General features: G+C 36.8%; 2 protein-coding genes across 3 annotated transcripts; both read right to left on the reverse strand.

Moving 5' to 3' along the window:
- Window positions 1–462: 462 nt before the first annotated feature.
- On the reverse strand, window positions 463–4,437 carry LOC140968937 (receptor protein kinase TMK1-like). The gene is made up of 2 exons (XM_073430114.1): window positions 1,786–4,437; window positions 463–1,323 (listed from the first exon to the last, which is right to left on the reverse strand). The coding sequence occupies exons 1-2, from the start codon at window positions 4,139–4,141 to the stop codon at window positions 794–796; spliced, it is 2,886 nt and encodes a 961-aa protein (XP_073286215.1). The 5' UTR covers window positions 4,142–4,437; the 3' UTR covers window positions 463–793.
- Window positions 4,438–5,583: 1,146 nt separating this feature from the next.
- Window positions 5,584–11,916, reverse strand: LOC140968939 (histidine kinase 4-like). Of its 2 annotated transcripts, none has more exons than XM_073430116.1 (12): window positions 11,829–11,916; window positions 10,650–11,086; window positions 9,930–10,163; window positions 9,666–9,835; window positions 9,000–9,218; window positions 8,729–8,915; window positions 8,588–8,639; window positions 8,251–8,480; window positions 8,007–8,105; window positions 7,209–7,912; window positions 6,450–6,950; window positions 5,584–6,201 (listed from the first exon to the last, which is right to left on the reverse strand). In XM_073430116.1, the coding sequence occupies exons 2-12, from the start codon at window positions 10,977–10,979 to the stop codon at window positions 5,940–5,942; spliced, it is 2,988 nt and encodes a 995-aa protein (XP_073286217.1). In that variant the 5' UTR covers window positions 10,980–11,086; window positions 11,829–11,916; the 3' UTR covers window positions 5,584–5,939. The 2 variants fall into 2 exon arrangements, with proteins under 2 accessions (XP_073286217.1, XP_073286216.1); XM_073430115.1 differs by lacking the exon at window positions 11,829–11,916 and adding an exon at window positions 11,422–11,806.
- Window positions 11,917–14,480: the final 2,564 nt, after the last annotated feature.

Genomic DNA, 14,480 nt, shown 5'->3' on the forward strand with positions numbered 1-14,480 from the left:
AAAAAAAAAAAAAATTTATTCAAATCATAATGTTTATACATACTGCTTATATCGAGCATACAAAATTAATATCGCTTACATATTTTGTGTGGACTTTAAAATTTATTTATTTATTAAACGCAAACAAAACCAATGAGTTAAATCTTGCACAGAAGCAACAAATTATAATTTAATACAACAACGGACAGCAAAAAGACATCAACCACCCTCAATTATCTGGCACTAAATCCGGTATATACATGCATATATATAATCAGAAACAAAAAGGCATGGTTGCAGGAAAAAATTGGACCATTTTTAACTGGACAAAAAATCTGCCTGGCCGGCACTTCAAAGTCCAATCTCTATCAAATTCATTCACCTCTGTTCCATAATATATTAATAAAATAATGAGTTGAAAAAAGAATATTAAACTAGTTTATCTTATATTATTTAATTTAATAGGGTTTGGTTTTAGGTAAGTATCATAAATTCAGGTTATGAGACAACATTCTAGTCATCGCACATAAAATCATAATATACGTGCATGCGTGCATGCAATGTTAGATATCAAGGGTGGGATGAAATTAGAGTAACAACTCACCTAATAAAATCTAACTAAAACTATCTGAGTTTGAAGAAATCATCGAAACAAGAAAAGGGGTTGTCTCTAAATTAAGATTAACCACCTTCGATTAACCAATGGAATTTGAATCACTCGAGCACCATTCGTGCACATGGGCAAAGCTACGAGGGGAAGGCGGCTTCATAGACAGAAGAATACACAAGAAAGACTCTAACCTCAGCCCCAATCTCAACGTCCATCAGCTGATGTGAATGAATCGGCAAAACCAGATGGCCGAGTCGGTATGCTCGTCTGAGTATTTTCGTTGCTACCAAGGTAAGAAGAGGAGCCATCAATGGAACTCATTCCCTCAAGAGCCTGCCATTTCTTGACTGCTTGAGGTAAGGTCATATCATAATCAATCCCATATGCATCATCTGGATCCGCTGGTTCCGATGGTTTCCAGAGTTCAGCCAGAGTTGACAGCACATTGACTGAATGGCTCATGTCAGGACGTTGATGTGGTTCTCTCGCGGAGCAGTGGCCGGCCAGTTCTGCCACGGTGCTGATGCTAGAAAGAGTTTCTTCATCGAGGTCGATAGTAGGATCGATGGATTTTCGGAAGGTGTCTCTGTTGATGAGCATTCTGCGGAACCATGGTACGAGATGCTGGCTGTCGTCTGGGAAAGACTCGTCCAAGGCTTTTCTTCCGGTGATAAGTTCCATAAGAATGACTCCAAAGCTGAATACATCGATTTTCGTACTCACTCTGCCGGTTACTATTCAATTATGCAAAGAAACCACTGTCAGATGAGGCAAGCAACGACGCTTCACAACTTACTCATCAAAATGATGTTCGCCAAAATACAAAACCACCGCATATAAAATGTCTGTAGCCCATAGGTCGATTGATTGTCAAATCTTCAGATTCAACAAAGCTAGATTCAATGTTCTTAGATGTGAAACAAATAGCACGAAACATATCTCCTTAGCATGAGCATAAAGAACAGAACTTAAAACAGGCGGGTTGTGCCAATCTCTTCAAAATTAAAGACTGCTAAATTTTAAGCATTAAAATAACAATGCCAGTGCGATCAAATAACTTCTTCCTGACTAAAAAATTTGAAGGAGCAAATCAAGGAAAAATCAGCAGCAAACATTCACAAAAACGTTCATGAAACAATTATCATGATTTTTTATAACAAACAAATAAAGCCTTTGCAAATGAACAAAAGAGAAACCTGCATATTCCGGTGCAAGATAGCCAAAAGTTCCAGCCAATCTAGTAGCAATTGAAGCTTTACCATCAGGAGCGAGGCGAACAAGCCCAAAATCTGCAACTTTAGCCTTCATATCATCTCCAAGAAGAATGTTTGATGGCTTAAGATCCCTATGAATAAAACTCTGTTGAGCTAAACCATGCAAATATTCGACACCCCTACCAACATCCAAGGCAATAGCCAACCTTTTCGTCCATTCCAGGGGTTTCAACCCTTCTTCCTTCCAGTTAAAAAGAAACCTACTAAGCGTCCCCTGAGGCATGTATTCATATACAAGCAGCCTCTCGTTTCCATCTAAGCAATATCCCAAAAGTTCAACCAGATGTCTGTGCCTGACTTTTGTAAGGACAGCAATCTCAGACTTGAACTCGTCTAATCCCTTTTCGCTCATCACTCCAGATTCCATCCTCTTTACGGCAATCTTCGTCCCATCATGCAACTCCCCTTTATAAACCGTTCCGAATCCGCCCCTGCCTAGTATATTTTGTTCACTAAAGTTGTTTGTCACATTTTTCAGCACTTGAATAGAAATCACCATGTTACCTGTCTCAACAATGTGAATGTCACTAGGCCCACTGCTTAAATGACTCTGAGTCTCACTCATCCCCCCATTAATATTTGAACCGGCAATAGTAATCTTAACAGCGTCTTCGGACCCAGAATCACGAGGATGTATAACCACGGTGTGAGGTGGCTGAACTCTACCAGATCGCTTTTGTTTGGTTCGATAAAGACAAAAGACCAATGCTCCGGCGAAGACGAGGGCACAAACACCACCAACAACTGATCCTACAACCACCCCAGTCGATGATTTCTTCCCACTGCCGCTCGATCTTCCATCGCTATCTGAAGTGGATCCAGGAAAATTTCCACTCCCACCCTGTGGTGGAGGTGGAGCATTCTTCCCAATATTCAAGTTTCCATTAGTGTTGACCGACACACTACTCTTAAAGATTGGTACCGGTCCATAAATTTGATTATCTGAAACATCCAACACTGTAAGATCGGGAAGGTTCGTCAATTCATTGGGAATAGCACCTGTCAAGAAGTTATTAGACAGAATCAATCTCTGCAGAGTTGTGATTTGTGAAATGTTAGGAGAGATAGTTCCACTTAGGCTCATTCCATGAAAATTCACCACAGTAATCCTCCCACTGCTACAAGTAATCCCCTTCCAAGAAGCACAAGGGTCATTCCCTTTCCAAACCTCAGCGAATTGAACAGGGTATCCAAAATCCTTAAGCACACTGACAAGGATATCAACTCGTGGTTCGCATTTCACACCCGGATCAGGTAAACAAAAACTGTTACTACCAACCCTCATATCCACCAGTACAGTGTCACTGAAGCTCGGAGTCTTCCCTTGTAACTTGTTGTTCGTGAAATTCACCACCACCAGCGACTTCAGTCCAACCAAAGAATCAGGCACGGGCCCGGTCAAACTATTATCCCGTAAACTCAAGTTCTGCAACTGAGTTAAGCCAGTGAAATCCGGTAATGGCCCCGAAAAGAAATTTCCATGCAACCAAACGTCAGTTAACTGAGTCATATTATGCAACACATCCAACGAACCGTTCAATCTAACACTACCCTTCTGACTATTGAGCCACAGAGACTGTATGGTAGAGCCCGAGAACGTAGATGGCAACGGGCCTTCTAGATAATTAAAAGCTAAACGCAAACGCACTAAGCTGGGAAACGTATCAGGCCCAAAAAAATCAGGCAATAATCCGGAAATATTGGTACCACTGGCTGAAAAAGTTTGCAAAGCAGACGCACCTTTGATACTTTCAGGGATAACCCACGAGTCAAAGGAATTGTAATCCAAGTAAACACTTTGCAAAGAGTTGACACCATTGAAAAAATCCGAGGGAATTGAAGAGAAATTGTTGCTGCTAAGCGAAAGGGTCTGAAGCGAGCTCAACCCCGCAAAACTCGGCAGCGGGCCAGTGAGATGGTTTTGCGTAACTTCGAATATCTGCAAAGACGTGAGTTTATTGAGGTTAGAAGGGAGAGACCCTTCAAGATTCTGATTCCCGATCTGGATCCGGGTCACCCGTTTATCCGCGGAACACTGAACGTGATTCCAACTACAAGGGTCCGAGTCGACCCAACCGAGCTGGCTAGGTGAATTGAGGCTCTTCTTGAGGTCTTGCATAACCGCCGCATCAGGTGACTGCGAGCGGCAAACGGCGGCAAAAACCGCAAACACAGCGAAGAAAAGCATTCTTGAGGCCATTATTCTCAGAGAGTGAAATGTGTATGAAGAAAATTCTTGAGTCTGGCTCCGAATCTCACATTTCATCAAAATCCTCATTGCATTCACTATTCTGAGATTCTCTTCACCTTTCCCTCGATCGGTCGCTAGGGTTCTATCTTTTCAAGAAAGAAGAAAAGGATTTCAAAAAAGTATAGAGCAAAGCAGAGTGCGCGTTTCTACGTAGGATTGGGAAGTGCGAAAGGTGATAATTCGCGGAGTGTGGGGTGGTGTGATTTCTTGCAAAGAACTGTAGAAGGAGGCGGAAACAGAGTGAGTGTGTGTGTGTGTGTTTTATATAAATGGCATTGCATAGGAAGGAGAGAATTAAAGACATTAATGGGTGTATGTGGGTGTGTGTGTGGGTGTGTGGAAAGGAAGGGAAGCGAATGGGATACAGTTGGCACATGGGGATTTAATTTTTGGCAAGTTTTGGGCCCATATAATTACGGGTGGGCCCGTTATAATTTCTTCTGCAGATAATAAATTAAATTTAGATAATGTGTTGAAATTTAATGCTGATTCTTTATAATTTTTTTATGATTACTTAAATCTTATAGTTTATTTTTTTTATTTCTTTTGAAATATATCTAAGTAATTGCGGTATTGTATGATTACATGGTAACACCAATAAATATTTTATTATCGATAATTTTTAGATTAGGTTTCTTATTAGACGGTTTCACGAATATGAAACGGGTTATCTATATCGATATTCACAATAAAAAGTAATATTCTTAACATAAAAAATAATATTTTTTCATTGATGATCCAAATAAGATATTCGGCCCACAAAATTGATCCGTGAGACCGTCTTACAAGAGTTTTTGTGTAATTTTTTTTTTTTGATATTGTTAAGTTGTATATAACTTTATATTATATCAAATTTAAATAAGTTATTGCCGATATTGGTAAGAAACACTCGACCTCGAACTCCAATTTAATAATTTTGAATACAAATTTTTAATTTCTCACAAAAATCGTACGCACGCGCACCTCGTCTGTTGATATGTTTTATTTAAATTTAATGGCTTTCGGTCATTGATTTGGTTGTGATTAGGTGAATAAAATTAATGAAAATTTAAGTTCCAAAACATTATGTCCCGAGAATAATTTCTCGAATTCTTGCAGGTATTTAAATAAAATATTAATCAAAAATTAAATGTCAGTGGACAGAAACATTATTATTTTTGTCTAAAAAAGAATAAGAATTTCTCGATTACTTGTTCTCATAATTAAAGTGCCTAAAAAGATTTTTTTTAAAAAAATTCAATCCAAAATCAATTTTTTAAATTATGTTTGAAAGTTCTAAAAAGAAATTATAAGATTAAGCTAATTGAATGAATCGATTTTTTTAATTAATTAAATTATCTAAACAGCGAATCAAATTCTATTGTTTAGGTGGATAATGATTTCCTATAATTGCTGCTTTAATTGTGGTGATACGGTAATGTAATAATAAACTTTTTAGGTACAAATTTATCAAATACAACACAATCAAGAATGGTGACTCCTGGCTGTATTTAAGAATAGTAAATAGTCTCTGCTCAAACAGATAAAATGATGATGGATATTACGGCTCATACTTGTTCTTCTTCCCCTATCAATGTACATACAGCAGGGGAAAGAACCGTTTCTTGACCACTGCATACGCGAATACACAATAATCTAGCCAAAGCCTACTCGGTTAGCAACCAGCGTGTCTGCATCTGCCATTGACACGTTAAACATACCTTAACCAATATAAACACGCCCTTTAATTACAAGGTTAGAATTCAACCAGCAGAACGTGGAAAAATTGCCGGCTCCCTTGAGTGTACCCGTTTCCATCAGTTGGAAATTTTCAGCTACCAGAGTGTCACGAAAAGGTGGACTCTGAGACGGGTTTGGATTCGAAGAAGTTGGCAACAGCTTGGTACAGAGTCTTCTCTTGGAAAGGTTTCGATACGTATCCATCCATACCACATTTCAAGCATTTGTCTAAAGTTGCATGTATAACATCCGCTGTCATGGCCAGTATTGGCATGTGCCACTCTGTTTTTCCTTCTGTCGTGCATCCTCCATTCATATGCATATTTGCTTTGCTCTCCATCTCTCGGATAAGACGAGTTGCCTCAAACCTAAAATAATAGGAATAAGTGGAATATCGAGCACTTCAGATAACGTCTAACATTAATCTAGTCCACAGTATCGACAAAAGGCATCACAAGAAAATATAGGTGCACCATTTCAACATCAAATACGTATCACGATCTTTCATTAAATTTCATGTTGGGTTTTACGAAATTAATTATCGATTCTCATACAAAGGGAAAAGAGATTCATGAAAGGAACTACAGCAAGTAATCCATAAAGAGAGTAAACATACCCGTCCATTTCAGGCATCTGAATATCCATGAAACAGGCATCAAAACTATGAGGTATCTGAAGCCATTTCAGAGCCTCTTGCCCACTCTCAGCACACTGCACATCAGCCCCGAATTTTTTGAGCGCACCAGCAGCAACTCTGCGGTTCACGACATTATCGTCGACCACCAATATCTTCTTGCCACACAACAAGCCCCGAAGGCCACCAGATCGGTACGAGACATCTCTTCCATGATGGATTTTCTGGCCCAATCCCAGTACCTGTTGAAGGCATGCCGCAACCATACTCGCTCTGAGTGGTTTCATGATCACAGTATCGGCAAAGCCAGCCGCCTTAGCTTTATCAGACTCGGCAACTGTTATGTTGGTTGCCAGAAGGATTATAGCTGGAAACTTACGCGAATAACCATTGTGTCCCCAATTTGACATCGATCTAAAGCCATCTTCGCTTGAAATCCAAGAATCTTTTTCAACTAGAAGCATATCTGGAAGCTTTTCATTTCTGCCAAGATAAAACACTATGAATCAAATTAAGCAAAATGAATTTACTACAGACCACTTTCCCCAAAACTCATCGAAGTTTACCCAACAATAGTTTTTTATACTCAACACAATAGGTCACGTATATAGGAATACAAAATAGAAATAAGGTTTTTGTACACCAGAAGTTTTAAAAGGTTTTTATCACTTTTTCAATGGAGAGAAAAATTTGGCATTCGTCTTGCTAGATGTCAGAGTACATAAAATGAATTGTGCTTACTTAGAAAGATGGGGGCCATATTTGCCAGATACAGCAACAGCCGTCCTAATGCTACCAACAACTTCAGCCCGAATTCCAAGTCTCTTGAGGTGGTATCGTGTGACAGCAGCTCTTACCGGATTCCCGTCGATGACAACGGCTCTCAACCCTTTTAATGAAGTGGGTAAATCATCGGAAAGGGATATCTTTGGATCAAGAGCTGCACTTTTCTCACATCTTTGTAACTCAACTGTGAACGAAAACGTGCTTCCAATATTTAAACGGCTAGTGAATTTCATCTGACCGCCCATCAGCTCAACAAGACACTTACTGATGCTCAATCCAATGCCTGTTCCCCCGTAATTACGAGAAGTTGAACTGTCTGCCTGCATGAATGGGTTGAAAACTCGTTTTTGTGCTTGTTCAGGGATACCAATCCCCGTATCTTCAACAAAAACAATTAAAGTTACTTTCTGATGTGCATTATCGTTCATCATGTTACTGGAGGAATCATATTGTAACTCGTCTTTTAATAGATTAAATGATTCCCAACTGCTTCGATCATCAGCAGCTTGATAGCCACTCAAGGTGTTAAATTGTCGACCACGAGCTTGACCCATACACTCAGACTCTCCATTCAAGTAGGTGTCGGCCTTCACATCCCTTACGTATTTGGATTGTTCAGCTAAATGCACTCTAACAAATATATGTCCATGCTCGGTGAACTGTTGAATACATAAAAAAAAAAATATATCTCGTACCTTAGACCAGAAAATCTACAATTCTATGAAAGATTAGGTTCGATAATTTTTCACTTACTTTCACAGAGTTTCCCACAAGATTGGTGATCACCTGCCTGAATCTTCCTGGATCTCCCACAACAATTTCAGGAACTTCTTCGGAAACAAACACTGCCAACTGCAAATTCCCAACCAGCACATAAAGAGGTTGAAAATAATAGAAAAGCAATAAAAACATAATAAAGCAGTACTTCTTGGCTTCCCAGATAAAAAAAGTTTGATGGATATGTAGATTCTGGTTGCTACAGAACTGAAGGATTTACCTCGATACCCTTTTGCCGACATTTCTCCGAGAATAAGGATAAAACATCATCCAGTATCAACCTCACGTCAAATGGGACTGCTTCAAGTTCTAGCTTGCCGGCTTCAATCTTTGCACGGTCAAGCACTTCATTTATCAAGGTAATTAATGATTCCCCACATGCTTCAGCTGTTTGTGCATAGTCCCTTTGGGTTGAACTAAGTTCAGTATCAAGTAGCAGTGCAAGCATACCTAAATGTATAAGAAACGAGTGCTTTACAAATCGGTTCTAACTCAACACTTTGATATATACATATGAGAGTGCGCACACGTGTGTGTGAGACAGATTATTAGCATACCAAGGATGCCATTCATTGGGGTTCTTATCTCATGAGAAACAGTGGCAAGAAACTGCACAAAATGAAAGATCGGACTCAGGTGGTAACAACTTGCAATTAAGTGACACAAGTGTGGCTAGAGAAATCATTAACAAACAAAACCTGAGATTTGGCAACATCAGCAGCTTCGGCTCGAACTTTCAATTCTTGCATTTTATTGAAATCGTCTTCGACTCTGACAATGTGAAGTCCTGCACCATATATCATGTATCCAACAAGAAATCCAATAATAAAGAGAAAAAAAGCTGTTGTGAGTGCAATCCATGACGTTGGAGCCTTCTGAAGATACCTGCAAAATAACCAAAGAAACAGGTATTACTTTGTTTTGTGATTTGTTCGTCTATAACAAAATTGATAAGTTTTGTTAACCGACCGACATATCATTTCATGTTTACGAAATGGATCGCCAAAGTCAAGTCTGCTGATGTGCTTAAGGTGCATATCGCCATCCTGCGAATGGTGTCCGTACATGATCAGAGGATCAGAAGAGTTGGTGATATCATATACATTAACCACGATTGCCTGGTTCCCAGCAAGTTGCCCGAGCAGGTTTTCAACTAGGGATTCAACATCAAAGGCCCCACCGAGGTAACTGCTTGAAATCAACAGCAAGAAGCACATGAAAAAATCCCACTACAAGATTAGGCCAGCATGCAAAATGCAAAAGGTGCAAATTATGTATTTGAAATACAGATTGGGTCTTGGTGTAAATTTTTAAACAGGGATTTGAGAACTCTGGAGTTTCAGCTTGTATGAAATACACAAAGATATAAGATAAGTCCACATGCATACCATATCACCAACAAAATCATTGAAAACCTTCACAAATTGTATCCAATGGTCACAAAATGCTAATGACTGATTTTCTTAGAAAGATAAAATTCCACTCAACATTTTTCACTCTCTTTCCCCCAGGAATTTTTCAATTCCAATCGGCATATTCTAGTTGACTAAAACAGTACGATGAAATAGTTTCACAGATATTTCCACAGAATTGAAATCATGAAAATTTTAGAAGTCTCGACTCCCAAATACTCACCCTGCGGTTGATTCAATACGTTCTTTGACAGTCGGATTAGAGGGCAGCTTGGAGTTATAAACTGGGAATGTCAAAACAACCCCAAGATGATGAGAATTTAGCAACCTGAACGGACTAGTAAGAACTGCTTTACCCGTCGCCCGTGCCCTCAATATGTTTTCACGGTCCTCCTGTTTCAACAAAAATAATTACGTAATCAGAAAATGAAAAAAGGATACTTAATTATCGTACCACGATGCATATCATAATAGAGAAAATGATCACCTCCCCGGACATCATATCAAGTGATTCAATGTAGGATACAGTTTCTTGCGAGAATATAACAGGTGCATATTCATCTCGCATTGGCGAAGGCTCATTCTCCATTGTTCTTATAGTCCATCCATGCCGCCTTTCGAAATCTTCTCTCTCAGTATTCATAACCCTCTGGGCGTAAGCAACCCCACTCAACAATGGCCTCTCAAACGCAGTTCTTGCTGTGTATGCAGCAAAAGTTTCCTACGGTTTTATACAGCACAAAATGTCTAAGAAAATAAACGTTGCAAACGAGAAAATAAACTCAAATTACAATTATCAAGGAACGCCACATTTTTGTGTTTGGAACACGGAACTGTATGCACTCAAATCACAATAATATAGCCATATCATATCCAACAAAAAAAAGCATATATGCCAGCACCGAAAATGAAAATAACATCATTTAATATGAAGCAAGGTTAATCGATTGTCAGAGAGTTAAGCTATCAGTGGAAAGTAGAACTACTGTAGACGTACATACGTACATACAAACATACAAGAGCCAAGAAAATGTGAAACGCCAAAATCCATAAAGAAAACAACCAAAACAGATCGAGAGCCCCTATTATTCTCCAAAAATATCCATTAAGATCAGTTCGCATTAACAGAAAATCCTCGCCACGTTTCACAAAATCAGCACCAAGAGAAAAAAAAACTGAATTAGTAAACACCAGAAACACAAGAAACCTGATCAATTGCTGAAGGGTTCTTGTAGAAGTGAAAAGTAGATACAAGTATTGCAAGGGCATGGACATGGTTAACACTAACACTAAACTGATCCTGTAACATTCTTGCCCTCTGATCACACATACTCACGAGCACTTCTTTCCTCCTCTCTTTCTGCTCGTCATCCATGTAATCATAAATTCGTTTGCTACCGAACAACATTATCATGATCCAGAGTCCCAAAATTCTCGGAGTCGAGGCTTTATGGACGAATGACAAATTTTTCTTTGCGCTCATTTGTTCATTCACCCTCACAGCCACCATGCGATAGCCGTGTTTCTTTTCGCCCATCTTGACAACTTGCCCTCCTTTACTTCACTTCAGAACCTTTCGAGCAAAACGAAGAACCCGAGAAATCAAATGCAGTAGAGCTCGTGCAAAAAGATTTCAAGATTCACCTTTTTCATGGAACAGGAAGAAAAGAGTTAGCCTCAAACTCCATCTCCTTTTATCATTACAATAAAAATGTATGTATAGTGTTAGTCAAAAACCATCTGCATTTCACCCAAATAGCAACCCCCAAAAAAGAAAGAATCTTTAACAGCAAAACAAAAGGTAAATTATTTTCACGAAGCCCATGATGGGAGGAACAAAGCATGGCCGTGCAAGCCTCAAAAGACGAAAGAGAGCCCAAATTTCAAGAAGTAAGAAACTCTCTCAAAGACTCCTAATGGGGTTTCTTGAAATAATATATTAGTATAAAAATGAAAGAGCCATAGAAAACCAATCATACATAGACTTTAATCAGCAAAGCGTGAAGATTAGTTCAAGTGTCGAAAACAAACAGCGGCACGTTCACTGCCCCTATCTCTTAAAATATTGCTCCACATTCTCACACTCGAACAAACCAACAGAAGCAAACACGTTATATAGTTCTTGAATAAAAAAAGCCATTTTTGGATACAACGGAGTTATGGAGGAGTTGATCCATCAAATAAGTTATATGGGTTTCTCCAAGATTTCGTTTTTTACCATCTTTAGCCGGAAAGAAATCATTTTCGGAGATATAAATGAAGTATTTGTGGAGTTTATCTCTTGAATTTACTCTATGGGCTTTGTTTAATGGAGATTTGGGGATGGGGGATAATATTAAATTATAGGAATACAATAAGTGAGAGAAGATGTAATTGCCTTGCTTACTTTTAAAAGCAAACTGAATCGAATTTGAGGATTTTTGCAGATACGCTCTTGTCGCCTTCTTGACTAAAAACTCTCCCTCTCTCTCTCACACAGTACATCTCTTCTTATTTTCTTTTTACTTTTCTCATTGTTGCTTCCTTGTTGCGCTTTTACAGATATTTGTTTTATTTTTATTTTTATTTTAAAATTTATATTTAAACACTTCACAAATTAGTTAATCCAACAAACTATTGATATTGAATTGAGAATTAAATAAACAATTTAAGGATAGATAACGTGAGATTTGTAGCATATGTGAATAAATTTAAACAAATCAAAATGATATCTTTTCTTGTTATAATCTTTTAATTTAATTTTAAAAAATTGCCTTCGTGTTTAAAATAGTTTCTGAGATCAGTCAATTTGATTTACAATACCATGAAAATAATATTTTTTATATAAAAATTTATATTTTCTTATAAATTGAGTGGAGTAAAAAATACAATCTCACAAAAATACAATCTCACGAAAAGAGTTTGGCAAAAACTTGTGTGAGACGGTCTCACGGGTCGTATTTTGTGATACGGATATCTTATTTGGGTCATCCATTAAAAAGTGTTACTTTTTATGCTAAGAGTATTACTTTTTATTGTGAATATCGGTAAGATTGACTCGTCTCACAGATAAAGATTCGTGAAACCGTCTTACAATAGACCTACTCAAACAGTTTTTATGTTTAAAATATCTTCAAGGGTCCCTTGTTTTTTGTTAAGAATATAAATATTAGTGATTCAAACATCTGTCCCAAAAGAAAGTTTTGATCTCCTTTTTTGCTAAGAATAAATTTAATTTGGTAAATAAGAGCTGGCCTCTCCTTTTTGACAATTAAAAGAAATTGAGTTTGATTTTTGAGTTTTTTAAAATTTTCCCCTTTGATTTTCGGAAAGATACGTGAAATCTATGATGTAGTATATATTGATCATTAAATAAAATAATTTATTGTTCTGAATTAAAAAAAATATATTGCAAGTCGCTTTCACGTATCTTGGCGATGATGACTTCGCGACAAGCAACAGATCTCATCCCATTTTAATTTGACCTAAACGCCCCCACATCCCCTCTCTTTTTTTCCACTTGCTTTTTCTCATATATAATAATATTCTTTAAATTTATTTATTAAAACTACGAGTATAATTGAGTCAAGCGACTTCTAGTAAACATATATTTAGTACGTTGAATTGAATTCGAACACGACTCGATTTATTTTTAATTCCATCTCACATGTAAAATATGAATTCGACTCGATTAAATACTCGATCTACTCGAACTCGATCAGACCGAGCTCGATTTGAATTTTGACATAACCATTCACAAGCTACTCACAAATAACTTGACTCGTACCCAAAATTTAGAACTACTTAACTAGATTTTATTCTAAATGTTTAATTCATTTATCCTTCTCAAATACATTTTCCCATTTTTGGAGAATTATTATTTTGAACCCAAATTTTCATAATAATTTAATCATGGATTAATTACAGAAGAGTTGATATAACCACATAAATTTTTGACACATGCCTGTTGAGGATTTATTTATTTCCCAAACGATGAGTTAATAAAATTGATAATCTGAAACCCAAAAAAAAAAAGGCAAAATTTTGTGTGAGACGGATATCTTATTTGGGTCATCCATAAAGAAGTATTACTTTTTATGCTAAGAGTATTACTTTTTATTGTGAATATGGGTAGGATTGACCCGTCTTACAGATTAAAATCCGTGAGACGGTCTCACATGAGACTCACTAAAAAAAAGTTGCATTTTGCCTTTACTCATTGGGCCCTCTTGTTCTCACTTGTTACCGTTTATCTTCCATTCATAAATCTACGTCACATATTATGTTTTTAAAATAAATAAACTTCATTTATAATAATTAAAGAAAATGAATTTTGTTGTATTGTTGTATGATATGTGTATCGTGTTTGTATGGTGTGTGAGACGGGTCAACTCTATCGATATTCATGAAAAAAAGTAATATTCTTAACATAAAAAATAATATTTTGGTCAACGTACCACATTATACATGGCAGGCTATTGTCTCTCTCATATTACTTCACAATTGATGCAACTTTTTTTAATAAAAAAAAAAATTCCGTCAGACTTCGGTTAATTTCTGTCAAAAATTAAATAAACTTAAAAAGTATTTTAAAACGTAAAAAATAATAATAAACAGAAAAAAGAGACAGAAGCTGAAGTACAAAATGACAAACAAACAGTACTATCTCTTTCATATTTATTAATTAATTTCTTTAAAACATTAATTTAAAAATTCCCATGAAATTAAAAAAAATATATTCAAGTTTTAGCTGGCTGTCATAAATTTAACTTTTTAGAACAACTTATATTATATATATATATATATAAAATGCTTCCAGATCAATCGAGTATCTTACATTCAAATAAGATTTAGTTTCGTACGTTGAATTTCGTTGTATTCTCCAATGTACTTAAAATTTTGATTTACAGATTTTTAAAACATTATCTTACATTCAAAAAGCCATAAAAATGCAATTTATTATATATTTTTGTTAAACTAAAATTTATATGCTTTTCTAAGAAATCTATATGGTTATTAAATAAGCATATTTTTTTTTCTTTTTTTTTTTTACAAAAGA

The sequence above is a fragment of the Primulina huaijiensis genome, unplaced genomic scaffold (assembly GCF_012295235.1).
Source record: "Primulina huaijiensis isolate GDHJ02 unplaced genomic scaffold, ASM1229523v2 scaffold38877, whole genome shotgun sequence".
Lineage (NCBI taxonomy): Eukaryota > Viridiplantae > Streptophyta > Magnoliopsida > Lamiales > Gesneriaceae > Primulina > Primulina huaijiensis.

Excerpts from the sequence above, each read along its gene's own strand:
- LOC140968937 (XM_073430114.1), bottom strand. The coding sequence starts at position 4,141 with ATGAGGATTTTGATGAAATGTGAGATTCGGAGCCAGACTCAAGAATTT. Across the intron at positions 1,324-1,785 it reads TCTTGCACCGGAATATGCAG|TAACCGGCAGAGTGAGTACG; the intron begins GTTTCTCTTTTG and ends ATAATTGAATAG.
- LOC140968939 (XM_073430116.1), bottom strand. The coding sequence starts at position 10,979 with ATGGGCGAAAAGAAACACGGCTATCGCATGGTGGCTGTGAGGGTGAAT. Across the intron at positions 9,219-9,665 it reads CGTATTGAATCAACCGCAGG|TTACCTCGGTGGGGCCTTTG; the intron begins GTGAGTATTTGG and ends GATTTCAAGCAG. Across the intron at positions 6,202-6,449 it reads CAGATGCCTGAAATGGACGG|GTTTGAGGCAACTCGTCTTA; the intron begins GTATGTTTACTC and ends CTATTATTTTAG.